This window comes from Pristiophorus japonicus, chromosome 11 (genome assembly GCF_044704955.1).
Source record: "Pristiophorus japonicus isolate sPriJap1 chromosome 11, sPriJap1.hap1, whole genome shotgun sequence".
In the NCBI taxonomy this organism is placed as follows: Eukaryota; Metazoa; Chordata; class Chondrichthyes; family Pristiophoridae; genus Pristiophorus; species Pristiophorus japonicus.
In genome coordinates, this window is record NC_091987.1 from 93445957 (window position 1) to 93462235 (window position 16279).

A 16279-nucleotide genomic window follows, 5' to 3' on the forward strand; every position below is an offset into this window, starting at 1 on the left:
GCTGCTACCTCTCGTACATGCATGTCCTACGCTCCAAAAATAAAGTCATATTTCTGCCGCACCAACTTTAAGTCACGTACTTTCATCCAGACCCCCTGCCAAAGTGGTGAGATGGTGTTGACCATTCCTGCGATGAACTGCCATGCTCCCTGCCTTCTTTGTATGCGAAGGGGCTGTCCTCTTCCACCAAAAATATATTTGGATCAATCCATTATTGTGCTTGCTAGCACTCACAAGACCTTGCCACTAAATTGTGCTTTTTTTTTCTTCACTTCGTTACTGGTCAGACACGGTCTCCGCCTATCCATACTTCACAGCTGGATTATTGAGGTTTCTGACATTTATTGTGGTTAGGAGCCTCATTAGTTGCTTGAGAAGCGTTAAAGGATCGTTATTGCAGATGTGCGTGATCCGAAGCTGCTTCTTTGTTGCTGCTAATGAAATCCCATTTTCGCAGATCGTATGTTTATGAGCTGTGCTGCCCTGTGATTTTCTTGCCATATCATCACTGCTTCGGAGAAACATGCTTTTCTCCTGCTTTTAAGAAATTACAAATTTTGGGCTATATGTTATGATTTAGGAGGGGAAGGGCGGGGGGGGGGGGGGGGTGGTGGTGGAGGGGGAGGGGGGGAGCTAGAAAAATAGGTTCAATTAGGAAGAAAAAGGACAAAGTTAAAATAATAACAAATAAGATTGGGGGGAAAGGAAACCAGGAAATGCTGAAGAAGTGCTCTGTTTCTTTAATTAACCTCTATTGAAATTGTTGGAAGGATTTATTTTTGGAGCTCAGGGCTAAGGTTACAGTAATAAATCTACTCCTGGCACTTGATCACATCCCTTACTATACTGTCTGTTTTAGCCTAATAATGTGCAAACTAATTGCTTCAAAAAATATTCGACCCAATGAACAGATCATTCCTTTGGACCTGCAATCTAAGGGTTAAAACAATAACAAGCGACGCAAGCTGCTGATTATAACATTCTGATTTGAATATTGCCTTGCATCTAATTAGTATGTAAAATAGTGGTTCCGTTTAAAATATGCTGAAATCCTTTGAGGAGCAATAATATAAAGACATAAACTGCTTCAGTAGGGAGAAATAAATAGGTGACAGATCTGTAAAATATTCAAATTAATTTAGTCAGTTTAACATCCAGCTGTGTTTTTCTCGGCGAAGAGTGGTTTTATCCTCTGCAATCGAGAGCTGGCAGTGGATTCTCTGCACAAGCACTGGGCTGTGGTGTTTGCTCCAGCAGGATTTAATTACACAAACTCATTCTTTCCCAGGACTACGAATCTGTGAAACTCCTTACCTCCCCCTACCTCCAACAATCTACAGGTTTTAAAGCCCAACTTTGATATCACCTGATCATCCCTTTCCGATCCAGCTGACCTTCAGTTTCTTTCTGGGATTGAAATCGAGTTGCGTGAGATATTAGTGTCAGCATGCCGCAGGAACACCCTCTACCTGCTATCTTAATGAAGGTACTAACCTGCTTAAAAAGTAAATGGGCTAAACACCTCCATTAAAACAGCAGACAAAAGAATCTTGTTCTCAGCCTGAGTTTGCAGTACTTCTGGCTTTGGTCCTTCGCTTAGGTTGACTAATTTGTAAAATCAGGACATTTCAGAAAGACCTGGGGCTAGAACCTCCATTTTTTTTGCATGCTTAATGCCCACTTAACACCCATTTTACCGCTGAACTGATGTACAACGCCCATATATCGCCCATTCTAGTACAAAATGGAAACTGCCAGGCATTTTTAGGAGACTTATCGCCGAGCGTTATTTTCCCAATGGGCTTAACGCCAGGAAAAAATATCACCACCTGCCCACTTTTTTTTGGGTGGAATCAGCAGAATGGGCGAATTCAATGCCCATAATATCGCTCAGCATTACTTTCCGCACGGAATTGATGCCGAGATTCAATATTAATGCCCGCCCACTGTTTTTTGTCGGAAGGAGCATATTTACCCAAACTAGCGGCCATGGAGATCGCCCATCTTTAATTTCACCAACTCGCATACATATTGCCCACAATACCGCTCGCTCAAAAAGTGGAACTAACCAGAACGAATGCCAGCGGTGTGGCTGGCATTTGTTAAATCCTACTCTTGCGTGAGGAGCTGATATCGGAAAGATTTGACTGAGAGCACAGATGTGAGTGTCAACACTGAAACACTGCTGTGTGTGTGTAGCTCAGACATCAATGGTGCCCATCACCTTGGTGCCACTTAAAGTTTACGTTGATTGATGTTAAGTTGTATTTAACCCTTTCTTGGTAAGAAATCACCAGTGTGTAACGGTCCAGCTATCTGAGACAATGCGCAACAAGGTTACATTCAATAACAAAAGTTTAATACCAACATTGGTCTGAAATCATAAGTATCACAGCCAATAACATCCAACCTGGGCCCACACCCCACTTTTTCCACCATTGACATAAATCACATGTTCAACATGTCCAGCAACAAATTGCATGCACCAAAATGGAGATATAACACAGCCATCACCTGCGCACATGCAACTCACTTTCCTTTCCCCCTCTCCTTCTTCTCCCCACCTCCACCCCTTCCCCTGCTCGCTCCATGGTGCCTCGCCGAGGAGCTCCTCAGGCGGTGCCTCATTGGGGGGAATGAAGGCAGATGCGTTGGTTGGACGGGTACGGGAGCAGGGGGGCGCCGAGGGGACAACATTCTCTGAAGCAGAAGCAGGATCTTGGTCTTTGCTCTCATCTGTCGTTCGCAGTGGTGATGCAGAGCCTGGGGGTGGAGTGCCGTGCTCGGGGACCACTGGCAGGTCTGTGGCAGCAGTGTTCCTGGCTATCACATCCAGGGACTCCGCCATGCGCGGACTGTACATGGTCATGATGGCCAGGTGTCGGGATATGCCCGCCAAAGCCTCAATGTCTGCAGTCCTCTTGGACAACTGCACCATCTCTCTGCTGTCATGTTGCCCTCATGGAACAGACCTGCAAGGTCCACGAGGCCTCTGCTGGGTTGGCGCCGTCCTGGGGACAAATGGGGTGCCCTGTGGAGAGGTGCTTGGGGCTAGCACCTCCAGAGTGGAGGCGGGAATGACCGGAAGACCACTAGATGGCCTTGGGATGGAATGGGTTCTGGAGCATGGCGATGCAGGTTCTTCGAAATCCGAGCTCTCATCCGTCGAGAATAGACCCAGCGGATTGACAGCCGACAATCGGAGCTCCGCAGCACCAGATGTAGTAGGATCGTCCGCCTACTCCTGCCCCGTGCCCCCACCTTCTGGCCTCTGTGGCCTTGCCTGGGGCCGGGATGCAGGCTGAGCTGCAAGACACTAATGAGGTTATTAGAGGAGAGGTGGATGCTAGGGTGACAAAGTGAGTCCAGCGCTACACATTGCATATGCAGGACAAAAACACCATCATTCTCAAAATCATCACAGACATCACATTTCATGATCATCAAAACTTTGTGTATTGCAATGCTTTTCATTAGGCCAGCATTATTTCAATGACACTTTTAGAAATCATCTATCATGTTTGATTATTTGGATATGAGTTGGTGTGCCATCTATTGACTTTATATCAAACAATGGTATAAGCTTTACTCACGTGGCATCACTTCAGGGTCTGCAGATGTGTCCGGGGGTGCTTCCCCATGAGTGCTAGCACCCGCTCCTCCATCTCAGTGATGTCACTGGGGACTGGTGGCCCCCCCACCCGTTCGCCTCTGCACGGACCTCATTGTCGATAGCTTCTTCTGTAAAAGGTGACAGGACGACATGGCATGAGATCATTGCGTGATATCATTGCTAGGTACTGTCACAGAGACTGATACGACACATAACCGACAGATGTAATCATGATTATTATGATTATTATCATTCTTTACCTAAAGACGTATACCGTGACTGCAGGCTTTGAGTAAAACATTCCCGGTAAAAGTGCAAGCTTCACTTCTGCTGATAGTCACTCATGACTGTTACAAATCAAATTATATAAATACATAAGTACATGTAAATCAATGTAATACTTACTCTTGTGGATCCCACAAGGTCGTTCCATTGTTTGCGGCATTGGTTGCCCTCATGCACCTCGTTGACCGCCGACGAGACCACCTCTGCTATCTCGGTCCATATCCTCTGGTAGGCCTTTGGGGTGGGCTTCCCTTGCTCTTCCTGTGCCAAATCACCCCAGCATGACTTGACCTATTGCAGGAGGGAGGTATTTGCCTCATCAGAGAACCTCATGGCTCTTTTGTGTCCTCCAATGTGCTCCTCTCCCACCTCACTGCTCTCTCCAGCGTCAGTCTCCACAGCATGCTGTGATGCCTCCTCCTTTCCCTCCATTATAGGGCAAATTCGGTCAAATATGTGGCTGGTAACAGCTGCTCTTTGTTTGCCTACTTGCTGTGAAGCTCTAAAGTCTCCCTCCTTCCTCTCAAAGCAGCCACACCACACCCAGCCACGCCTTCAGTCCCTCTGAACTCCCTCTCTCTCTATCTCCTCTTCTGCGCATGTCATTGTGACCCTTACATAGAAACATAGGTGCAGGAGTAGGCCATTCGGCCCTTCGAGCATGCACCACCATTCAATATGATCATGGCTGATCATGCAACTTCAGTACCCCATTCCTGATTTCTCTCTATACCCCTTGATTCCTTTAGCCGTAAGGGCACATCTAACTCCCTTTTGAATATATCTAACGAACTGGCCTCAATAACTTTCTGTGGTAAGCATTCCACTGGTTCACAATTCTCTGAGTGAAGAAGTTTCTCCTCATCTCGGTTCTAAATGGCTTACCCCTTATCCTTAGACTGTGACCCCTGGTTCTGGACTTCCCCAACATCAGGAACATTCTTCCTGCATCTAACCTGTCTAATCCCGTCAGAATTTTATATTTCTTCTTCTAAATTCCAGTGAATATAAACCTAGTCGATCTGGACTTGACCACCAGAATCGCGAGAATCGAGCAGTGCAATACCGTTGCTAAGGACGGCCGCACTTTATGGCAGAAGGTCAAAAAAATTTAACGCTATCACCCATTTGATATTCCTCATGGTAACGCCCATTTTCAAAAATGTAAACTAGATGTTTTAAGAATGGGCGAGAAGCCGGCAATCTGAAAACCCTTTTTTACCACCCACGCCGGAAATAACGCCCATTTTTGGGTGATAAGCACAAAAGTGGATGTTATAGCCCTGAGGACATGAAACAGGTCCACTTTAAATGAAACAGCTCAGACATTAGGGCTCCAAAATTCTGTTCTGGCCCTGGCAAATTTCCGGCAGATCTGACAGGCAGGGTCTGTAACATGAAGTGTAACCCGGTTACATCAGGATTCTGCCCCAGGAATTCCACCCAGTACACCCTTGTAAGGCCGCAACTGAACTATTGGCAGCTGAGACCTGGTGAGAGTTATACTGAATTCCTTGGAAGGATCGCAGAATGTTCGCAGACAAAGATCCTGGAGAGGATGGATCACTTTTGCTTTGCCAGCAAATAGGAGTGGAAGATTTTTTGAAACCTAATGCAATCTTTGGCCTGGGAAGGGCCTCGGGGTCCCCATGGCAAATGGCTGGAGGCAGCTCCGAGTTACAATGGTGGTCCAGGATGGGTGTCAGTGATGTGTCCTTACCAGAGTGGAACGGCCTGTGGACTCTGCCGATGACCCTGTACACACAGTTTGGGGTGGGGTCCACGGCAACTGATCTCGGTGCACTCAAGGCCCAAACACCACACTTCTGCTCGCAGAGCAGGTCGATCTGAATTTCAGCTGCTGCGTTCTTTAAGATCTCAGAAGGCCTAATCTATGGCAGCTCCTATACTTGCCTCAGCACAAAGTGGCATTTCAGCTCTCTGTATTTGTTTGTATTTTGATCATTTAAAAAAAATTAAACTCCATAAATAAAATTTTTAACAAGGCACAACATCATCAGCGACACCGTGGCAGACCCCTTTAACATTTCCCTCAATCTAAATGGTTAAACCCTTCAAATAGAACTAAAATAGTTTTATAATTCACCAATACAGTAGTTAGCCAATTGTGGGATGACCTGGAGCATATTAGGAAACTCCACGGGGGAATTTTAACCCCCAAAAAGAGGTGGATTTGGGTCGGGTGAGATGTGAAAATATTTTAAAATCTCAAACCTGCACCAAACCCACCCACTTCTGGTTTTAACGGAGGTGGGTTGGCGGGAGGGGAGGAAGAGTGTGGTGGTGGAAGACAACCAACCAGCCCATTCCCAGGAGGTGGGCTGGTTATTTAAATATAATGAGGCTGCGTGCCTCAGATTTAACCTGTCCTCCAGGTTTCCTGGGCCTTGGGAAACACATCAGTTAAAGGGAGGCGAGGACTGTTTTTGTGGATGAGGTAAGTGCCTTTACAGCACTGCTTGTGGGCAAGAGGAGCAGGAGTGCTTCCTCCCGGCCCACCAAGCTTACCTGCTCCCCTGCTCGCCATCGGAACCCCCCCCGCCCCCTCCCCAAGGATCCAAAGCCTGTGCCACCCCCCAGCGCCTCCCCCCACGATCATCCAGCGATCAGACCAACCCCACGGGATTGGACAATCCCTCGGGATTGGCAACCACTGCTCCCCGCACCCCCAAGATCAGAGCCCCCTTAAGATCCGGATCCCTCCCAAGCAACAAATAAATCCCGCTGCAGGCTCCCTACCTGTTCCTGGGCTGCGGCCTCTTCGGGAGCTGCTGGGAAATAAAGACGCACGCTATGACGTTAGACCTGCACAGTATGAAGAGGAACTCGAACCCTGACCAAAAGTCCTTTCTCCCCTCCCCCCCCACACACACTCTCAAAACCCACCCTGTCAAGATTGGGGTCCGAGAGTCAATTAGGACATTTACTAACATCAATAAATCTCAGATGTTTATTGAGAGATTGCAACAATTTAATTTAAAAAAACATTGCAGTGCCACACCATTGGTTTCATTGGCCTCTTGAGATTAAAATTATGATAGTTTTCGATCTATTTAAGACAGATTTAGATCAATTTAATATGGTTTGCTCCAGTATTTGCTGAATTTACAATTATCCTTCAAACACATAGGTTTCAAGTTACTTAGTAATTATTTGATCCCCGGTACTGAGTCGTCTCGCACTATTTTCCAGATTTTTCCATTGCTGCTCTCCACCACCGTGTTTCTTCTTTTAGATGCAGTGGCTGGACCAAGATCTGGCAAAATTCACCTTACTAAAGTGGGCCGGTGAGAGTATCCCTCAGAACTTCGATTTGAGCTCATGACCCATGAGGTTAAAGTACTTCCTGATTGCAGATTGCAATGCATAAAAGCTGTTAGCCTGTTGCCTGGCTGTACTTGTTTTAACTAGATCTGCAACAGACAGCAGCTGTACTGTGAAACCGATACACTTTAGGAAACATTGGATTTATACAAAATACTACTGAGTGGGAAAATAAAGATCTTCTATATTTGATGATGTACTAAAGTGGGGTTTTTACACTTTTGCTACCTCCATTGTTTTTCACCGTGGCAGAAAAATCTGCCAATTGTGGAAAATCTGTATTAACAAATTGCACGTGACGATAGATTTAAGATCAGCAAAACTTTTGTTTTATGGTAATAAGTTTAGTAGAATCAAAATAAAGACAAGGACTGCCTTCAAACAGTTAGATTGAAATCATGCTGTCTAATATTAGTAACAAGTGCATTCCTAATTTCTCATATGGACTTAATGCCTTGGTTAAGTTTGCAGACAAAAGAAGTTCATAACATACAAAAGCAAAATACTGCGGATGCTAGAATCTGAAATAAAAACAGAAAATGCTGGAAATCTCAGCAGGTCAGGCAGCATCTGTGGAGAGAAAGCAGAGTTAACTTTTCGGGTCGATGACCCTTCGTCAGAACTGGCAAATGTTCGAAATGAACAAATTCTTAAGGAGGACTGGGTAGGGGAGGAAAGAACAAAGGGGAAGGTCTGTGATAGGGTGGAAGACAAGAGAGATTTGAGAGACAAAAGGAATGCTGGGCCGACTTGAGATGGTAATAACAGAAGTTAGAAAAACATTAATTTAGATAGGGTGTGAATGGCAGGATAATTATCAGTTGCCATGGAAAACAAAATGAGAGAAAAAATACATCAGAGCAGAAAAATGGGCAGAGGTTAAGGTCTGAAATTGTTGAATTCGATGTTGAGTCCAAAAGGCTGTAAAGTGCCTAAATGAAAGATGAGGTGCTGTTCCTTGAGCTTGCGTTGAGCTTCATTGGAACGGTGTAGGAGACCGAGGACAGAGATATCAGAGTGGGAGTGGAGCGGAGAATTAAAGTGACAGACGACTGGAAGCTCGGGGTCACACTTACGGATTGAATGGAGGTGTTCTGCAAAGCGGTCATCCAATCTGCGTTTGGTTTCCCCAATGTAGAGGAGACCACATTGTGAACAGCGAATGCAGTATACTAAATTGAAAGAAGTACAAGTAAATCGCTGTTTCACCTGGAAGGAGTATTTGGGGCCCTGGATAGTGGGAAGGGAGGAGGTAAAAGGGCAGGTGTTGCATATAAGTTCATAGCATGTTTGCTACTAATTTTGTTTGATGCAATTTTAACCCAAATGTCTTGGTTTCATCTATAACGAAGCTTTACTTTCCTTCAAGGTCACACAAAGACTTGCTCATGTATAACCGTTTAAAACAAAAAATCTTTCTTAGGGTGGAAAAATCCCAATTCGATGGACTGCGCCGGAAGCCATAGCTTACCGCAAGTTCACCTCAGCTAGTGATGTGTGGAGTTACGGGATTGTTCTATGGGAGGTGATGTCGTACGGAGAGAGGCCTTACTGGGAAATGTCCAATCAGGATGTGAGTACCTTCTGTGAATTGTTCTTTTGAAAATGTGTGAAGCTGGGTGAGGAGGTCAAGCATGGGGATGCCAGGTGGTCATGGTCTTAGACAGCAACAGATATGGGGTGGAAAGAACATTTTCAGTGCTGGGGAGTAGTTTTTAAGCACCTTATTAGTACGAACACTTTTAATAAAAGAAAAACACCAAATGTAAATTGTGAAAAAAAATTATAATTCACAGGAGTAAGCAAGGACTAGGAAAAAATTATTACATTATGTGCAAAGCAAATCGGGAAACTATGCTTGAGAAAATCTATAATTTGTTCACAATAATTCCTTAAAAACAGTTAGCACTTGCCCTAGCACTAGCTTTGCTAGTGTTAACAGTAAACAGTGTATTCTATAGGGAGTAGGGTGCGCAGAGTTCATATGGGGCTGGATTTTTGGGTCATTTGCGACCTGGGTTTTGACCCTCCGTGGCGAAAAATGTGGTAGAGGCCTTTTGCGTCCGGTCGTGATCCTCCAGTCGGGTTTTGCGGCGCCGCTTCGAAGCACCGCCGGCGAGATCTGCGCCTGGTGTGAAACGGCGGAGGTGAGGTAACTAAACTGCCAAAAAGGTATGTTCCAGTGTTTATCCTTTTAGTTTTTTTGTAGCGATTCGTGTTGTAAGGGTGTGGGCAATGTTTTTTGAATGCTTTTGTGAATTCCTGCCCCCTCCCCCCCCCCCCCCCCCTCTCAAAGCGCCTCTCGGAGCGCTCCCAGCCCCGCACGTTAGTTAGCGAGGTTCCCGTTTTTGCACCGTGAAAGTTGTACAATGCCTCCCTTTGCGCTGCGTCCCTCGCAGGGCCCAGACGGCGAAAATTACTCCACAAAGCGCAAATGTTAATCGGGCAGTAACCTTCCCACCCCACTTCCGTTTTCACCCCGAAAACGGCAAGCCAAAAATCCAGCCCCATGTCTACTAATGCAGCATACCACAAGTTTATTCCTGTAATTCCTCACATGATGCATTCCTAGTCTCAAGTTGCTGGGCAATAAATGTAGAGTGGGGTTACACTTCTGCGTCAAAGTAGCTTTTAATTTTTTTTCTGGATTGCATGTATTTTTAAAAAAAGTTCTCGTCTTTTTGACTGGGGTTAAAGGTCTCTGTGTTTGTGCTGACCCACGCAAGCCATTTCCTCCTGGGTATCCCAGTAGAACTCCAATATCTCAATGTGAAAAGATCAGGCAAGTTAATATTCAGCAGCTTTAACTGTTGCTTTGCGCCGTCAAATAAATATATGAGGTGCATTTTCCCACCTGGTTAATGCCTGTGTTGGAAAGGTACACAGAAGAATTCATTACGAATGCGTTATGCAGTTGTACAGGAACAGCGTGGCTTGGAAAATATACACCCATCTGACAACACGTCAAGGCCCTGTGGTACAGCAAAGCATACATCAAAATCAGAATTCTGTCTAACATCATGAATTGTATATATGAAGCTAATGTCTGCATCTCACAGGATGTAGAACGCGTATTTCAGTATGTGATGCATGTATATGTCATCATAATGCATACAAGAAGCAATATTCCACTGCAACATACAGGGAAACAGAACTTGGAGATCAATGCTGTTCAAACCATGTGTTAATTTAAGGAACCTGGGATCTGTCACAGTCCACCATTATATCCTTTGCTAACAAAAAAAATACTGTTTGAAAACAGATTAAAACAATCTTTATATGCTCTGCTTTTTACATTGCAAGAAACTGGTCTCCAACATTCTTTCATTCTTCATTCTTTATTTTTTTGCAACTCTGCCTCGTCTCCTTTTCCCATCCCCATTGTGACAGCCTTGTCTCCTCTTCCAACTCTGTTTTCTCCCAGTTTCCTCTCTACATTGCCCTCTCAGTGTGGCCCCACTTGATCGTTCTCTCTCTCTCCTGTTGTGACTCTGTCTTCATTCCTTTCACCTTTCCCTATTGTGACCTTGCCTTGTCGCACCCTCTTAATCCTATAGTACTCCTCTCTATCTGTCCCCTTCCCCATCAACCCTGCCTGGTTTCCTCTCCCTCCTCACACTTTGATTCTGTATACTTCTCTCTATTCTTTCTGCCAGTCGCATCCCATTATTATCCTGCTCAGGCATCTTCTCCCCACCACCACGGTGTGGTCTGGCTTTTAAATACTGTTAATGTAACGGTCATCTCAAATGCTCACATCAAGATGACCTGAGCTGAATGCGATCTGTGAGTTTATTCTGAGAGCTGACAAGATTCAGTGTATTCACTGGTCGTATTAAATTACCCACCCTCAGCACCGGCTGAATTTCATTTTCCACAGAAAACAGTAGGAGATTCACATCAGGCATTTACATCAGTCTAGCGCCACACCCCTCCTTCACTGCTGAGAGCAGCTCAGAGCTCCAGAGATGGATAGAGATGGACTCCAAATACTCTTCTGAACTAAACCTGGCTTAATTTAAATTCATCTGTATGTTTTCCAAGTGCGGTCAGCTCAGAAATATCCAGACTCTGGATTATATGAATTGAAAGATCGAATTTGGAACACTTGAGGTGCAGGCCCTCTGAGTTGCATCCAAATTCTGTTTTATTTCAAATCCAAATTATGCACAAATGTTCATCTCCTAAGTGTTTATCCTAAATTATCACCAGACTGAATAGGGGTAATTTTGACTTTGTGCAATAGTTTAAACTGGGTGATAGCAAATGGGCAGCCAGTTGTACATATCTCTCCTGATTTTTATTTCCATTGATCAATGAAGAACGATGTAAAATAGGCTGCCGATTTGCTATCACCCAATGTACACTATCGCACAAAGCCCAAATGATCCCGACTGAGTCTGCACCAGGTAGTTCTATTTAGCTGCCAATTTGCATCTCCTGTGTAAGGAGGGTTTTAAAATGTACAGTTATCTGGATTTAAGTACACTGGGCCTTGTTTCAGCAATGCCCGAGCCTTGTTTCGTGCCAAAAGAGTCCCTACTGCGTTAAAATCCATGACAAACACACACTTTCTCTTTCATTATTGCTTAATTTGACCACATTCCTCAGAGGAGTCGTGTTTTATTGTGAGACAGCGATTCACTGAAGTTGTCCTCTATTGAATGCTCATTCAGGTAATTAAAGCGGTCGATGAAGGGTATCGGCTGCCGCCCCCCATGGACTGCCCAGCTGCCCTGTATCAGCTGATGCTGGACTGTTGGCAGAAGGATAGGAACAACAGGCCCAAGTTTGAACAGATTGTCAGCATCCTGGACAAGTTGATTCGGAATCCCAGCAGCCTGAAGATCATCGCCAATACTGCAGCAAGGTGACACAAACCATTGGTTCTTTTATTTGAGACGCGCTGTTTTCGATATGTATGACTCAATTTAAAAAAAATAATGAAACTGAAAGTCAGGACTCAGGAGCTGAGTGCTGGTGCGCACTGCCAGTTAATTTAACGCAATTATCGTTTGGTGTTCACAAGGGTGAACAAGTGCTGGCCATTCACCGACTGCAGGGATGTAAAAGGCCATTACAAAATGTTTCCCAGAGTAAGATGCACTTGATTTACCCACCCAGTCTCTGAATTCAGTGGCAACATGTGCCAGCTCATGCTTTCTCCTACACCCTCGCAATTCATTCTGAGAGAGAAGAGGCGCAAACTTGAGGCAGGTGATGGGGGTGGCAATGAGAGGTCTCCAATCCCTCCTAAAAACATTTTTTTTAGCATGGACTAGGGTTCTTCTGTCCTCCTCTAAATTCCAAAGTTGTCCCTAATGCTCCCCCACTTCTACCACTCATTATGGGGTATTCTCGTTTCATCCACAAAACACCATACTCTGTGCAAACAACATTAATAAAAGTATTATAAAAGTATTAAGCCTCAAATCCCAAACCGCATATTGGGCCCCTGCTCCGCTATTTATTTTTTTTGTAATATGTGTAATTTGAATAAAATGATTTAAGGATTATAGAGTATACATAAATGAAGCTGGTTTTAAGTGGGCTCCCTTGGGTGTGTTAGCAGACTGTTGGTATGGTAATACATCAGTTCTGCAGTATAATGCTCTGTGGTTTAGTGCTGGAGGCTCGGTCTTGATCAAACACAATCATTTATTTGAGCGTAGTACATTTTGTAGAATAAACCACTATCAAAAGGCTACTGCTTCTCCATCCACATGTGTGGCATTCTAAATGGAGTTGAAATCAGTGCCTCCTGAACCTCAAGAAGTTATTAATTTTGATTTCTTTCAGTGCATCTGGGGAAGTTATACAACAATTAAGGATGAATGGTCCTTGATGCTGCTGGTGAATTCCCACATCATCACCTCCTCCTCTGGTTCGGAGTCTTGAAATCGGGTGTACACTCCAATCTGCTGACTATTATGTCGGACAGTCCCACCAATCCTCGATTGGAACGTCTAAATGGGGTACCTTATTAATCGGAAACAAACCTCAAACAAAGACCCATCTTCTTTTGAACCTACTAAAAAATTAGAAAATGCTATAAATTTAGTAAAGGTGATAACATTTGAGTTCTGCTCTTCAAAATGGACTGCCACTAATGAGACTGTTTACGCATACTTTCTAAATAAATTACATATGCGGCAGTGCTTTTTTATTTAAATCTTTCTGGAAACACCTGCATTTTTTTTTTATAACTCTTCTCTAAGATCCCAGTTTATATTTTGTTAAGCTTTGATTGACACAGAGTAACAGTCTGACCCATGGACTTTTCCATGCCCTTTGCCAATACCACTGAATGCCAATAGATGCACGTTCGGTGGGATAGGACGAGTCTTCCTGCGTACCTTTTTCTCAACGGTCCACTTGCATTGCAGGGTCTGCGCAAGGTATTCCGCCAGTGACCCAGCCAAACTCCGCCAGAGCAGATAGCTGAATTCAAGAGAGAATTGAAGGTGGGGTTTCAACTAGAGCCATGTAAACGGGGCTGTAAAATCAGGAATCAGCTGCAGTCACCGGTCTCTCAGAAAGAAAGAAAATAAAGACTTGCATTTATATAGTGCCTTTCATAGCCACCGGACATCTCAAATCGCTTTACAGCCAATGAAGTACTTTTGGAGTGTAGTCACTGTTGTAATGTAGGAAACGCAGCAGCCAATTTGCGCACAAGCAAGCTCGCACAAACAGCAATGTGATAATGACCAGATAATCCGTTTTTGTTGAGTTGATTGAGGGATAAATATTAGTCAGGACACCGGGGATAACTCCCCTGCTCTTCTCCGAAATAGTGCCGTGGGATCTTTTACATCGAGAGAGCAGATGGGGCTGCTTGGTTTAACGTTTCATCCAAAAGACGGATCAGCTCAATGCCAGAGCCAGCTTCTGTTGGCTGTGGTACTGGACTACACGTGACAGTTAGCACAGAGGATACATTTTAGGTGCCACAGTGGGAGCAGATGGAGAGTAAATAGCGAGCAGTTGAAGGCGCTTGCAAAGATTGTGTGCCGGGCTGCTATTTTCATTACTGAGAGCTGTGTCGTAGCTTAGGTTTTGTGAAAGTTTGATATTCAAAATAATGACTGAGCTCGTTAAAACCTTTCACTTTTAACATCTTGCAGATTTACTCAGGTAGCCACTGCGATCTCTTTTGTGAGAAAATTGGTTCATGTCCCCCCCACCCCCTGCCGCCCCCGCCCCCCCCCCCCACAGAAACTAAGCATTGGTGATTTATGAAAGGCATTAACGGCCTGGTAGGAAACAGCAGGACGGCAACTCAGCTTGTAAGAGCAACAGAGAGTAAAACACACCTAATTTGTCTGTTCCTGTATGAATTAATAGGATGCATGACCCGGCCAATAAATTGCATGGTCCAGGCCACAGACAGGCATCTGGGTCACATGCTGATGCATGCAACTGTTCCGGAATACCACTGTTCCCCGGGTCTCGCATTGAGACATCACAGACTCTTCACAGTCAGATCCAAATTCCTTTCGATTACTAAATTGTCCAGATGGCCTCCCTCAGGAGGTAAAAAGCAGCCAGTACCTTTGCAGTCACTGGGCGGAGGGGGTGGTGGGGGTGGGGATGGGGGCTCACTCCGAATATGCTAGTGCTGCTAATTTTAGATTTCATTCACAAGTTTAATCGACTTCAGCATGAGCCAATGTCCACAGCAGTAATCAATAGCTTCATCATTTAGGTAGCTGGGTACTTTGTATGGTGGCTTAGTTTCCTCCTATCAGTTACCAGATTTTAAAAAGCTGTATGTTTTTTTTTAAAAGTCAAATTGACTTATTGGATTTGACTTGTATATTTTTACATCATTTATAAATATTTAAATTTTCATCCATTTTCCTGTTTTCAACACTAAATGTTGGAAATGACAATCAGCAATCTGATCGTGCCAACCTTTGGCGCACTAGTATTGAATTCCCCTCTCTGCTCTTTTATAATGTTTCTAAAGCTATTGATGATGAACGGGTTAAAAGTGGGGAGAGGCATGTGCTGTAAGTGCATAAATGTTGATAACATTGCTGACCAGCATTTCCAGGCTTAAACATATCCTAACAAAGATAAATAAATTTACATTAGCCTGGAGTTGCAGCAGTTATATTTTATTGTTAAAACAGCAACATCACTCGTCCTGTGAATAATAAAAGAAGCTTGATTTTCCTCGTGCTGGAAGGAGGGCCCAGTGTTCATGCTGCAGGTAACTTGTTTGAGGAGAAACCAAGAATGACCTGAATCAAGATTGTTTTTGGATATACATGTTACTGCTCTGTTTTGCTAAGTATTCCGTTTCTTTCAGGTTAAATCCATTTCCACTGCAGTTTTAAGAGATTTTTTTTTAAGCTGCAAATACAAGAAATCTGCTAGAGATACCCATCTTCAAATTATGAGTTTATTTCTAAAACGTTACAAAATGACTGCAGCTGGGTTTCCAAGCTCTTGCCACGTGCACAAGGCGAACTCTCATGTAAATGATACCATTAGTTGGTTGAAATCACACCCTGCGGTATAAATGTTTTTTTGTTCTTCGTTCATGGGATGTGGGCGTCACTGGCAAGATCAGCATTTATTGCCCATCCCTAATTGCCCTTGAGAAGGTGGTGGTGAGCCGCCTTCTTGAACCACTGCAATCTGTGTGATGAAGGTACTCCCACAGTGCTGTTAGGGAGGGAGTTCCAGGATTTTAACCCAGCGACGATGAAGGAACAGCTGATATATTTCCAAGTCAGGATGGTGTGTGACTTGGAGGGGAAGGTGGAGGTGATAGTGTCCCCATGCACCTGCTGTCCTTGTCCTTTTAGTGCGTTAATGTGTTCTGCTAGAATACCATTAAAATAAATGGGCAAATTGGAAGCAAAACATACGGTAAACTATACAACCTAAACTTTTCGTTACTGATGGGGCTCTTGGAGATATGTTAAGATAGCGGAGAAAGGAATTTCATATTGCAGAGTACGATTTTAACCCCTAAATCAGGTTAAAGGTGGTTCCGGCAGTACAGGGGTTTCCTTGTGGGTC

At 44.3% G+C, this 16279-nt stretch overlaps 1 protein-coding gene across 2 annotated transcripts in view; it reads left to right on the top strand.

Annotated features, from left to right (window-relative positions):
- epha3 (eph receptor A3) overlaps window positions 1-16279 on the top strand; it is a 274879-nt gene that overhangs the window by 242766 nt on the left and 15834 nt on the right. For both annotated transcript variants that reach the window (XM_070893735.1, XM_070893737.1), the window contains exons 14-15: window positions 8667-8816; window positions 11920-12113. In XM_070893735.1, the coding sequence (XP_070749836.1) occupies window positions 8667-8816; window positions 11920-12113 (344 nt within the window). The remainder of the gene's footprint in view (window positions 1-8666; window positions 8817-11919; window positions 12114-16279) is intronic.